Raw genomic sequence first — 14,437 nt, forward strand, 5'->3', positions numbered from 1 at the left:
TAGTTTGCTAACCAAGCACACGTGGGACTGTTGGGTTGCCCTTCTGTATATAATAGTCCAGGTTATTTTATGCAGTGTATTCAATGCATGCATATGTTTATGACATTAACTATGTACTCTACTTTGTTGATTTATGCCTATTTTGTTACCCTCATGACAATGTATTACTCACTATGGCCCTCATTGCAAGTGTGCCAGGAGAACATCAAAGAATTGTCTCATATGGAAATGCTGATACCACAATGATTGGCATTCCCCCCTATGGGAATTGCGAATTGTGGCAGGTAAGGCCAGACTGGGGAACCAAAACCAAGGGTGGAAAAAAATGCTCGAACCAGCCATTGATCCATTCTATATCTTGCTCACTGTCACCCCTCTCTGGTTGCTTTCTCTTTACCTTTCCTCTTGAAGCCTCCCCAGCGCCTTCTGCAATTAACCTCAGGGATCTGAGGAAAGTGACAGAGGCAACAGGAGCGCAACTGGCCTTTTTGAAATGTGGCCTCCAAGGGCTGCAGCCCACTGGGGAAATGCCCGGTGGCATTAAAGGCCTGTCTGAGCAGAACTCCAGGAATACCTGTTCACACACTGATTTCTCTATTATTTTCCCTCGTTCTGGGCCCTTTTCCACAAGCTCATTTTGACATGTGTTTCCTGGTGAACCATGTGCTGGAAAAATATCAGTAGTGCAGTGTTCATGCAAAACACGTAATTTTGATTCGCCCGAATACTCTTATTAACATCAGAATGAAAACCTCCCAGCTTGAAAAGGTGTATAGATAAAACATGCACCCTATCAAAAATGATGTTAACTTTTCATTTTTTCCGAACACGCTATATTTCCCTAAAATGCCACACGACAATTGTAAATTAAGAAGCTAACATATGCGGAACAAATACATTTCCAAACAATTGCAAATGCCCACAAGTGAATACTTTGCGTGTTTACATCTAACTTGTCTTGCACGCACTTTGTGGATACTCTAACACTGATGTGAGCAAGGCCTCTTTGGCACACAGAAAGAGCATGCACTTTCATGGGTAAGTTGAACACATGCACTATGCAGTTACAGGCGAAGGTTGTACCTTTGTAAATGATGTGCTCATGGGCACTTTTTCTAGGCACAGGTGGAACCTAAATTCAGAAAGTACAACCACACACTACTTGTTCATTTCTTATACTTATTTCATTTTTTTGTTTAATTTTGCACGTGCTTATGCTTGCAGGCGCTTTATAGCAGTAGAAAGCAATGGATCGTTCATTTACAGTATACATATTTCAAACTCGTCAGCTCTTTCTGATGTGCAGTACCTGAAATTTTGCAGTATTGACATCAGTCTGTCTTTATTTCATCTTAAGAGGAAAATGCATTAAACTGTGTAATTTGACAAATACATTGCATTCATTTGATCGTTCTTCATTTCGATTGGATACGACTTGAACTTCATTGAGCCAGTTCAGATTCTGTATTCTGCAATTGCACGAATCAGCCAACACGTGCTTTTCACTCTGTTCAGTGCAGCTTTTTCAAGGCTACACAATTATATACTGATAGCGTTTTTGCAATTTGACAGCTCAGTCCCCCTAACATTGATACATAGCCCAGAAATAGATCGTTACAAAAACTTCACTTTTATTCCCTTTTGCTCAATAAATGTGGCAACTTCCAAATATGCTACTGCGAGTTTCTGTTTATCTGCAGCAGTGCTGCGCCCCCTTCTGGTACATCTATCTGAGCAACACACGTTTGTTGATTTTTGCAAGGTGCTTGCTCAAGTTTTCATTGAAAACCCAGAATGTGACATGTTTAGGTAACATTTTATTTGCCAATAATTAAGCGGTGGCCTTGCTTCTTGAAGAGGGCTGTGCGGTTAGACAAGCATTGATTATTCGGCTGAGTTCATAATTAATTGCATGTATTCGGTTAGTGGCCTTTACACAGGATCTGTGAGTGAAGTGGGGTTTATGATATCACTGGGGACTTCAATCCTCCACGGCTAATTTAGCTCTGCCATCTGACAGATGCAATATGTCATCCTTTTGACAGCCCATTCTGCACTGCTTATGGCTTCCCTTGGTAAATCAAAATTCCTCCTGTTAAAGTTGAATCTTCAAAATCTCATGTTCTCTGTGCTGTTTTGATATCCCTAAGATGCCAAATGTGCAAGGAAAAGTCAGCAGGCTGCGTTTTTCTTTCTGTCCAGGTAGAGGTTTTAGGGCCAGGATACCAGTACGTTGACAGTGCGCTCTATAAATGTTATAATAAATATAAATAAACATTAAACGTCTAAGTTCCCTTAAGTTTAGCCACTTTAAAACATAGGTTGCACTCTTAAAATCTTTGAATGCCTGAATACTTTTTTTTTCTCTTAATGTCCAGTGATATTATTCTAGTTAATGTTCACTTGTGGTTTTGCAACTTATTCTATAACTTTTACATCACATATGTTTGCCGTTGTTTTGTTTTGCTGAATTTTATTCTTTTGTCTGTTTGCTAACATTGACTTTCAACTTTGTGGGCATGCCTTTTAATTATTAAATGCAATATTTAACACCATTAAAATGAAATATGAGAATGTGACTAAAGCTTTTTTTTCCAATCAAAGCTCGAATCTGGAGTTCCGCTGCCTAGCCCCATGGACTTACAGTTTAAAATTCTTGTCAAAAACAAGAAGAAATCCCATAAGTCTTCAGAAGGGAGTTCAAAGAAAAAGCTGTCCGAGCAGGCATCCAACACCTACAGTGACTCGTCGAGTGTGTTTGAGCCCTCCTCTCCCGGAGCAGGTGAGCAGTGTGTACATTTGCCCCTTTTTGACACCCAGCATTGACTCATGTAATCGACCTATGAGGCCTAGAGATCTATTGTGCTATCACGTGGTCTGTCGCGGCAGCCATTTTGAATATGTTCTTCTTTTGAGTTGCCAGCTCAACAAAGTAAGAGCCAGACCTCTAGGAGCTACCAGAATCACTGTAACTATCTATTTATTTATTTCCTTTCCAAAGGAATGCCAGCAATTGCCTCGTCGTTGTTTATTAACCTGTTTATATGAAATCCAGTGAGTCTTTCATGAATGCTTACATTAAATGATTTCGTAGGGCTTCTTTCTATATACAACAGACCACCTGCCCAAACCCTGGCAGAATTTAGAATAAGTCTGCATCTGTGTGTGACAGTTTATTACACCTCATGTATGCACCTTTGCACGCCTTTTTATTAGACATCAGCACCATTCAATCATCAGAGTTGGTATGAATGTATTTTTGATCACCTCTTTGATCATGCTCTGGTGGGGAGTTTGCATCAAGTCCTCCCACCAACACAGCAGGACTCTTTTTGTTGATAATGTTAGTGTTGGGCTTGACACTGTTTTGCGTTCACAGAAACAACCCCGCACCCCCCCCCCTCCCCAAACCGAGGTATTATTTCTGTGAAACAAAGCAGCATGGCCTCTATTGGGATGGGAGTTTTCTCCAGCATGTGGGGTTATTATTGATTTTTCCTGCCAGTGACATGCATACCGTGCATGTCAGACCTCGGAATTGCAACAAATAGAGCAAATAGAGCAACATTCTAGAGCCAGCGTACCTGCAATAGATTTGACCCTGACTATGGGTTTCCAAGAGCAACGTAGTTTGTTGTCTCCCCCATCAGAAACCGTGCTCCTTCTCCTAAATCCAAAGTATGAGGGCACCCATGAATGCAGAATAGAGAGCATCCAGTTTATGGCAGATGCCCCGTTTTGCACTCCAAAGTATCCTCTGTGATGCCGAGAACCCAATTTGTAATCAGGCAGTTCAGGATTACCATTCTAGACATTGTCCATTTCTCAATTCACTGGGTGTGGACTCGCATCCAGCGTCTCCCACTGGGTTTCTGGAAACAAGTCCAGAATCTGCAATAAACATCAGCTGTGACTGGCATTTAGGAAGTGTGTGTGTGTGGGGGGGGCAAATGGGTGGGTGCATGGAAGCAAGGTGAGTGTAAATAAAAAGAAATAAAACAACTTACCTTGCTTTCTGCATGGCTCTAACATCCTCCTTGCACCATATTCCTCTCTGTCTCCTCAATTACCCTAACCAATAATGGCAGCGCCAGCATTGGATGGAGCAGGCTGGCTGGATGCTCCTTTGGGCCCTTTAGACCTGTCATTGGTCTCCACCCAGTTGTCTAAGTGTGCATGTCATTTTGCCCGGTGCATGACAGCTGGCCAAAGTAACATGCGCACTTTGAAGCATCCAGACAGCCACTGTTCCTGTCCTTTGCTGCCAATTGGTAGCAGAGGACATGCCCTGCATGTCTGTGGGCTCGGACTAGCTGGCCGCTGCAGTACACACAATGGTAAAAAAATATAGAAATTAAATCTTTTCTTTCCCATTTAAATTTTTCCAGTGTGGCTCACAGCGGGCGGGGGGTGACTCTCCCCGTGGTCATGCAGAAGCCGCCGCTGATAAATGTGCCAAAGTAGTCCTGTGTCCCCTTTCCCTTGCATGTTGCAACTTGGATCTGGGCCTAAATCGCCAGCAGGTGCTATATAGTGTTATATAGCAAATTGTACATGGAACAACATTTATCTGGCTCTAGATAATCATTAAAATGGTGTGAAGTATCGTATCACAAATTTTAAATGGAGCAAAATTTAGCTGGCTCTAGATAATAATCAAAAAATGGTGTGAAGGTCACTCTATGCAACATTACACTACATCAATCCACAGCCAATCATGATACATTAATTACTCCAACGTTAAAGGAAACAACCAAACATAATTTATCAATGACAGAAATACCTCATGTTTTTGGGAACATTGCAAGTTCTCCTTTTTCCAGAATAATTGGTTCCAAAAAGAAGAGAACAAACATGACTTTTCTATAGAAGTTTTTTGAGAATTAAAAGATGTATTTATAGCAGGTACTTTTAAAATGTGCTTTTTTATCTTCCTTTTTTGGATTAATCGAAATATATACAAACGATTTCAGAATCCTTGATAAGTAACTTTCTCAACCAAATTAAGGTATTTCTGCACCATATAAAAAAAGTTCCGAAATAGGTCCTTACTGGGTCTCCAGTGAGGTTCAGTTGAACACACTTTGAAGGGGCTAACTTCAAACAATAGTAATGCTCTATTACTTACCGGTAATCTTCATTACTCCGGGTCCCGTTGTCCTCGTCCCATTCATAACAAAGCGGATGTAGGAATGGGACGAGGACATAAGGGACCTGGGGGTAATGTTATGGAAAACGACAACAATAGAAACATTTCATTGTAATGTGCAGTAGATTGGAATACACTGAGTGTTGCTGTATATCACATCCTCTGCCACTTCTCTTTATCAGAGGTTTTCGATGAGAGCACAATGTCTGTAGTAGGTGTGGACAACACTCATTAAAGACCATCCCTCTTTAGTACGAGTGTTCCAAGCTGACACCCATAGTGCTCAGAAAATCGTACTAGGCAGAAAAATAACCACTAATATAAATGTGCTAGCCAGTGACATATGGCAACATGTAAAACAACCACATGCCATCACTAAAGACAACAATGGCTAATGAGCCCTAGAGCTAAGTTCAAAGTGGTACTCCATTATTGCATGATAATAATGTGAGTTTTTTAACCAAAACTGTTGGTGTTCCTCAGTGACCATTTGATCCTGAAGCAGGGCGGCCTTTAGCACTTGGTGGTGCTCAGTGCTACAATCTTTTTTGCCCCCCCCCTCATGACTTCCTACTCGGATTCCCTCATTACACCTGGCAAAAGTGCCCCTCATGTCTATATAGCTCCTCTCCCACACTATTTAATTTGTTTTAAAGTGCTGGTAGAGGCTGGCTTTACCAATCCACTCAGCTATCCACATAATATACAGATCTGTTCTTTGCAGCAGGCATTTTAACCATCTGTGCTACTTTATGTCGAATCAAAACTAACTCCAATCTCTCTCTCTGGCTGGAACATTAATCACAAGGGTTATGTTGACATTTATATTGCTGCCTGAAAGCTGGAAGCACAAGGTACTTTGCAGCTGGTGCTTTTAAATCGTAAGTTATAGCTAAACACAGCAACCCCCCTTAGGTCAGTTCCCTCTCTGCAGCACCACTCAGTGCGGCTGCACAGGTCGCACCGGCGATGCCCTAAATCCAGCCCTATTCTGAAGCAGTTCAAATCACTCATGGAAAGTGTTAGTAATAACAAGAAGGACATTTAGCAGAGCAGACAATGTTGATTTGTAAACTTCCGACCACAGCCTTTCCTGCTCCTACCTCTTTTAAGAAGTAACATCTGCCCAAATAATACTGGCCTTCAATACACATATAGAATATTTTTGGGGTAATCTACGTAACTTTTTATGTTCATTGGAATGCTTTTTTATTCTCATATCAAGTTTATCACTAATCTATTTGGTGAAAGAAAATGTCAAACCACCTCCATCCTGTTATGTAACATATTCTGTTCCTCACTGATGAAAACCTGGTTAATGGCATCACTGTTGTCAAACAAGGCTCCATATTTAACACCTTCGCTGCGCTGAACGTTCCACACTGGTGCGGAACACTCTATTATGCGGGCGGGGCAGAACGTTCAGCAGACGTGCACAGCACTACCGAGGTAGTGCACGCGACGTCTGCTGAACGTGCGCCGCACTTAAGTGGTTAAAGTTGTCTGCAGATGCAGAGCTGCTGATTTCAATGCTAAAATGGACAATTATTCTAGCCTTCGAGCCAGCTGCCTGGAGCTATACGGGTTGCTAAGGACCCTGCACCTGAGTTATAGGCCTGAGCCGCAGGCCTGTAATTGGGCTCCCATCATAAGCCTTGATAGACCAAGTGAGGGCAAGGAAGACCAGGAAGGAGAGGGGAAATGGCACTAACGGCATGTCCCAAGATTGCATGCTGATAGCCTAAAACCAGAAGGTGCACAAGCTAGGCATTGGCCCTCTCCTATCAGTCATGACTGTAAGGAAAAGTCAAACTATCTAACCTTCCTATATTATGCAAGAGGGTATCACCTTCAGGGGAGTTACCACCTCGTTCATACCTACAAATTAAGCAGTATCAGATAGGATATGGATGTCCCAGTGACACAAATAGAGACGAACAACCTCTGTAAATCATTAGCACAAACTGGTATACCAGTTTTGCATGGTACTCAACAAGCACAGCATGCACATTGATAAACATTAAAAGGCATGTGAGTAACTGAAAAGATAATGAATTGACCAGTTGCCATCACCAGTGTACTAGAAGTAAGGAAGGAAATTCAGAGGGCTAGCATGCAATGTAGCATTGGATGACAGCCTTCGAGGTAAACATCCGTGCAGCAGTTCACGAGATGCTGAATTGTAGAGGTCAAGGCTTTTATTCACGATGACAAATCCAGGGTCTGGGAATAAAAAGTCAATTGTTGGGTCCGGGTCATCATCCTTCAGATGCATAGTTTCAGTGAAAATCTGGATGTAGCTGAACCCCTTCTGAGATCATTGTCTCCGGCCAATTCTTTTGCCTGCTCAATTGCTTATCTCCAATTCCTCTCACTTTCAGACAGTGTGGATTCCTCAGCTTTATCGGAAACCACAATCTTTTTGTGCGTGCAATTGATTACCCTAGTTTCTTGTGATTGTGAGGTATCAATAGCTGATAAGTTGAGCTTCATTTTGAACTCATCACAGGTAATGAGCATTGTGGTAGATTCAAGCAGCCATTACTAATGTTCCATTTATGAAGAGCAGGATGAAGAGGCAGAAATGTCCCCAGTTTGATATTAGTCTCTTCTGTGAAGTCTTCTGCAACGCAGATTTTACGAGTTTAATGCAGAAGTGGGCCATTCTGCTTCCTGACCATATAAATCATTTGCCTGATCTGTTTGTGTAACAAAAAACAGGTTATGATGGGCCTTGGGGTTTCAGACGTTGTGGATAGTATGTACGTTTTGAAATACACTAGAAAAAACATCATTAGTTATTAGTACATCAGCCTCAAGGTCTTCCTGTAACTTTGTCTTTATTGCTACTGTACTCAAAATCAACATATTATTCTGTAGACTCTATAATTTCTCACCCAGGTCAGATCCCTTAGTAAATGTAATCTATGTGGTCCTGTTTTCTGCGATATAGTTTCTGACCAATCCTTCTTTTTAGTAGAGACTCAAGGATGATTTCATGTGCAGAAAAGGCGACTGAAGCCACATTCGATGTCAGGAGTTTGCGGGAGAACTTTGACTTCAAAACACACACACTCAAAGCAAGAGTTGGGGGTGCTCAGGTGACATTGGTGTATGCTTCTCACTGCCATCCACAACTAGGGCTACCAAAGGCCACATAAGGGATCTCCACTGTGTGTTTGGTCAATTGACATCGAGTGCCTGCTTAATGCAGAAAGTCTCCTGCAATAGGTACTATTTTTGTATGTCATGCCATATCCATTGTGCCTTGAATGTCCCAATGTGTCCATGAAAAAAATATTGATTAGAAAATATCAATAACAAAAATACCAACTTCCTATCCATAAAGTACAATAATATCGACACAAAAATATTGATGTAAAAAATATAAAAGTAAAAAATATCGACTTAAAAAAATTACATTACTTAATTTTTTTTAAATAATATTAATATTATTAACAAAATTAATTAAATGTAATATATATTTTAACTAATCACAACTAATAAACTTAATTTAATAAATATAAACACAAAGAAATGGGTACATATACATAGATTTACTTTAATACATTTTATTAACTATTATCTTTATTTAGGTTATAAACTTTTGAAATCATATAAAAATAAAATATACACATATATAAATAATTTCTATATTTAATTAACACATTAAACTATTAACAAAAATAAAACATACAATTAATAACAAAATGAACACAATAGTAAGGAAACATTGGATAGCGAGGGGGTAAAAATGGCTCTTCCCACTCCAGTGAGTGCAACAGTAGGGAAAGCATTGGATATCTTAGGGGTAAAAATTACTATTCCCACTCCAGTGAGTACAACAGTAGGGAAAGCGCTGAATAGAGGAGGGATAAAAAGTACTATTCCAACTCCAGTGAGTGCAACAGTGGGAAAAGCGCTGGATAGCGTAGGGGTAAAAATTACTATTCTCACTCCAGTGAGTGCAACAGTAGGGAAAAGGTTGGATAGCGTGGGGGTAAAAATTATTATTCCCACTCCAGTGAGTGCAACAGTAGGGAAAGTGCTGGATAGCATAGGGGTAAAACTTACTATTCCCACTCCAGTGAGTGCAACAGTAGGGAAAGCGCTGGATAGCGTAGGGGTAAAAATTGCTATTCCCACTCCAGTAAGTGCAACAGCAGGGAAATCATTGGATAGCGTAGGGATAACAATTACTATACCCAGTCCAGTGAATGCAACAGTAGGGAAAGGGCTGGATCCCACAACAATAAAAATCAAAAACATCAACATTTTTATTAAGCTTAATTTCCAATATTAACATAGTTAATATATAAAATTACATATATTATTATTTACAAAGATAATAACAAATCATTAATTACACATTATTTAACACTATAATATCCACAACACACACCTAAAATATTGACACAATTACAATTAATAAGGCCTAATTAATTATTGGAATTTAATTTATAAATATGTAAGAATTAATCAATACAAAATGAATTACTTACCACCCTTCACACCATTTACACATATAAACACCACAACACACACCTAAACTTAATTGCACAGTTACAATTAATAATTACTAATTAATTAATGGAAATTAATTTATAAATATTTAATAATTAATCATCAAGGAAAAATTAATTACTTACAACCCTTCACAGATTGGACACATATTAACACCACAACACACACCTAAAAATTATCAAATGATTAACATCATTAATTATTAATTGATTAACTGTAATTAATTAACAACTAAATATTAAACTATTATTAATTAATCAATGAACACATTAATTATTCAATACATTTAATATAATTAAATAACTTCCCATCCTATAAACCCACAACCCTCTACGAAACTAAAACGCAAAATTCAAATAAAAATAAAAATAATAACTACTATATATTATCTATGTAAATAAATTACTTCCCACCCTATTCCCCTATAAACCCACAAACTGCTACGGAACTAAAAACACAAAATTAAACTTAAAATAAATTAATAACTACTACAATTTTAAAACATATAATAAAATGACAAACAATTCTCATTAAAAACACTAAAATACATAAAATTTTTAATAATTCAATATTTTTGTCAACTATATTTTTGTAAGCGATATTTAATACGTCGATATTTTTTTAATCGATATTACTTACCTGTCAGTCGATATTCTTGTCCACGATATTTCTGTTGTCGATATTTCTTCCTCACGATATTTCTGCAGTAATATTTATGTTCCTTGATATTTTTACGTCAATATTCCTGCTCTGCACTGTCCCAATGAGGCTTACATTCCTTATCAGTTTTCCAACTATTACAGTAGCAGCGTGGCCATCCACTGTAACCAGGAAATAGGCAGTGACCAGATATAGTGAGCAGGATCAATCCAGGTAGGTCTCACTTGCCACCATTCTACCTGGAAGCAGGTGCTAGGCTGGGTTAGAAAACCAGTCCCTCTCTAGGCCGGTGCACATTCATGTGAACAAGTGCCACACACAACCTGTTCAGACCCTTTTGCCAGTGGCAGCTTCTGCAAAACTCAGGTTGGGGGGCAGGATAGGGGGGAACGGGATGGAGACTTAGGGAAATAATATATATTTTTTAAAGCATTACCTGGTCGGACGCCTCAGTGCGCCTCTTCTCTCCTGGTGGTGTACCAGCAGTTCCTGGGACACCAGCACAGGCTCCCCATCTAATCCCAGTACTGCTGTCAATAGCATGAGAGCAGCTCAAGGATTGGTTTGAGTGGCTTGGTTTGCTGCTCAGACCGTGCCTGGGAGTCTGTGCCTTTTCTCCAACCCGGCTGTGCAACACAGCTGGGTTGAAGAAACCTAAGTGTGCATGACAGTTTGCCTGGCCAAACCATCCTGCACACTTACAGTGTTCACTACTCTCTGCTTACTCTGACAACAGCCAGCCTCGGCTCTCTCTAGAGGGAAATGGGAAAAATAAAATGATAAAACTAAGTATCATTTCATTTTTCCAGTTTCCCTCAGCTGGCTCTCAGGAGGGGGTGTGGAGTGACGCTCACCGCAGCCTTTTACCTCTCCTGTACAGAGCAGTTTGACTCTCTTGTAAAGGGTAGGTACAGACAGTATGCAATAGCTTGCGGTCGTTGAGACTTTTTTAGGGATACTTGCTCACAGCAGAGGTCCAAAAAAGAATGGTCCAAAAGCAAAAATCCAGGGTTTTTTCATGGTTAGAATCTACTTAATTAAACAGAAATATAGGACAAACTACTACTATCACAATTGATTATGCACAATGCAAGCATTGTGAATTCTTCGTTCGAAATGATACAAAATTGGGGGAACGGGCAACAAATTTTACAGTAATTCCAGGACATTTTCATGAGCCACAAAGTTCCATAAAAATACAGGGTGGTACCCTGACCCCTATTTGCCCTTTAGGATTTAGGATGTTCACAAACATTTAACAACATGTTATTCTGATATGTGACACTTCCATATCTGAAAAGGTATATCACGGACTTGCTGAGCTCTGTACAGTAGTAACACTTTTAAAATCTCATTGACACTATACACAGAGAATTACTGACTAAGTAACAATAAAGCATGTCTCGTGTATATTTAACTTGGCAGTCTACTTTTAGATAGTTACTGCAGCATACCTTTATCAGTTGACCAGATAACTGTTGCATGAAGCATTGACAAGTCACTGAGTATTTATTCACGCATGCAGACCTGAAAGCCTTCATGAGAAGACAGACAATGCAAGTAACCATAGGAAATGCCAGAAAGTGCTAATGCATGAGAACAGACACATGCACAAATATTGTTTCTGTGCATTAGCACATACATTGCTTCTGTAGAGGATCCCACCTCACTCCTGTATAATTCAGGCTATTGCAGAGGAGAAGGGATTTGAGCTTGAGGCGAATTTATGAGTGTGCAGTATGTGTGTGTGTGATGTATGTGTGTGTATTTTTTACATGAATAGTGTGAATGTGAGAAATAGCTTCCATTTTAGAAAAAAACAGTGGGGCAGATTTATCATTGAGTTGCATCACCCTTGTGCCACGCAAGAGGGCACAAGGGTGACACAACTACTAAGTTATATTTATCATGCCACGCAATGCTTCCTTGAGTGGCTTCATAAATCAAGAATCACTGTGCTGCATTTCTCAGCGCTAGGTAGGCCTTCCATGGGTGGAGCCATGGATTTTAGCACATTCCCAGATTTACCATTACTGGAGGACCGGGGAATGTTTCAAAATGCTACGCATCCCCAGGTGAGGCATAACAAGAAGAAAAATCTTTATTTCTCCTCTTTCTTTCCCCTTTCTCTGTGTGATGCATTTTACTGCACAAACAGGAAGAGAAAAATGCCTCAGATAATTGTTTTTGTGCAGGAAAGGACGGACCGCCCTCTCACCCCTCCTTGCTACACCAATGCTAATGAGCACTTTAATGGTGGGAAATGTAGGCATCCAATGGATGTTGGAGGCTGTTTCAAAATGCAAAAGAGACATTAATGAGGAAGTGTCAGAAGAGGGCTCACTCAAAGTCACGGCAGAAGTGCGCTGACCCAAAACAACCCTCGGTAAAATGCTGTTGTTTGGTGTAAGCAGAAATGCAATTAGGTCTGTAGCCGGACCTACAAACATTGTGGTGGCACAGAGGGCGCAGATGAGTTACAAACAGAACGCGTTAACATGATCATAACAAATATTAACCACATCGCTGCGGCGGCTATTCCGCCGCAGCGCTAAGGGGGCGGGGGGCTGCGCGGCGGGCCCATGCTGGTGACGGAGCCGCTCCGTCACCAGACGCGGTTGAGCTGTGCTCATGACGGCGCGGTTCCGTCATGGCCCCGCCAGCTTAATAGAACGCGCCGCGCAGGTGCGTCGGGCGGGCCATGACGGAGCCGCTCCGTCATCAGCACAGCGCCACCGCGGCTGATGACGGAGCGGTTTCGTCGTCAGCATGGAAAGGGTTAAAGAAGTAAATGTGCAAGATTCAAAATTGTAAATGATGGCCAAACCATGCCGTTTCCTCAGATGAAACCTCTGGGTTTATTTACAAGCCCCTAGCACCCCCTGTGCATGACATTTAACATGGAAAAAGTGACATCGCGGCAGCGCAAGGGGCTTGTAAATAAGCCTAATTCCTCAGTGAATTTTATACATCAATGTATTTTTTGCTCCTATTAAAGCTCTGGCACATACTCCCATATTTCTCTTCTGTAAGCCATTCAGCCACTAGCCAAAGTTCTCCAACCTTTTCTGTAGTATGAGCTATTTATGTTCAATGAAAATCATCTCAAGCTACTAATACTATTAGGGATTTAATACTGGCCACATCAGACAAGTTCATATTTATGGTCACCAAGTGCAAGATTACTAGCAATATGAGTGCCTCAGGCACGGTTCGTAGCAGTGATGTAAAAAAAGAATTGTCAACGTGGAATGTCTCTACATAGGTAATACATACTAGCCATAGCTGCAATGCCCCTTTGCACCAAGTTATTATTAGTAATACATCTCCCCCAACATCAGCTCATGAGTTCTGAAAATACACACATTTCTGTCTGAAATACACACTTTTCGATTTCGGTAGAAATGTATAATCTAACCAAACAAAAGCTCACGAGCATCACCTGTGCCTTCCTTTCAGAATTGGAAAAAGAGACGTACCGGCGGTGCAAGGGGCTTGTAAATAAGCTCCTAAGTGTGTACCAACTGATGGATCAACACCAAAGCAACTGCAATTAATCCAAGAACACTTTTTGAATAAAATATAATTGCACATTGATTTTGGCCATTCTTCGAAAACATCAATTATTGGTTATGCATAGAGCTTTCCTAGACTTAAGCGGTCATGAAGCAAAAATGCCTGTTTAGGGTAACTTATACATTTATAGTAACTTTAGGTCCATAATATTATAAATCAACATTTCTCTATTTTTATTTTTCCTCCTAAAATTGGGATTATTATTCCTAAATGTAACTAACTCCTTCTACCTCATTTCTGGGGTTTTCAGCTTCAAATCCTTGAACATCATCTCATGATGGATCATGAGTAAACCTCAGTGAATTGTCACTTTCACACAAAAAATACCACTGGTGCAAAATAAAACACATTCGGTGCAATCTTTTTGTGAACCATAACAGAAACTAGCAACTTAATGTTTTTAGGAGTCTTAAACATTCCCTAAACTCTGTATGCTTTCTTTAAATCAGGTTTCATTGCTTAAAACAGATAAAATGGTGGCGTGAAAATATAAGTGTGAATGTAAAATATTTTACGATAACATTATGA

General features: G+C 40.1%; 1 protein-coding gene across 2 annotated transcripts in view; it reads left to right on the forward strand.

Moving 5' to 3' along the window:
* PLCB1 (phospholipase C beta 1) overlaps positions 1-14,437 on the forward strand; it is a 2,228,480-nt gene that overhangs the window by 1,502,754 nt on the left and 711,289 nt on the right. For both annotated transcript variants that reach the window (XM_078649524.1, XM_078649525.1), the window contains exon 14: positions 2,605-2,782. In XM_078649524.1, the coding sequence (XP_078505650.1) occupies positions 2,605-2,782 (178 nt within the window). The remainder of the gene's footprint in view (positions 1-2,604; positions 2,783-14,437) is intronic.

This window comes from Lissotriton helveticus, chromosome 6 (assembly GCF_964261635.1).
Source record: "Lissotriton helveticus chromosome 6, aLisHel1.1, whole genome shotgun sequence".
NCBI lineage: Eukaryota > Metazoa > Chordata > Amphibia > Caudata > Salamandridae > Lissotriton > Lissotriton helveticus.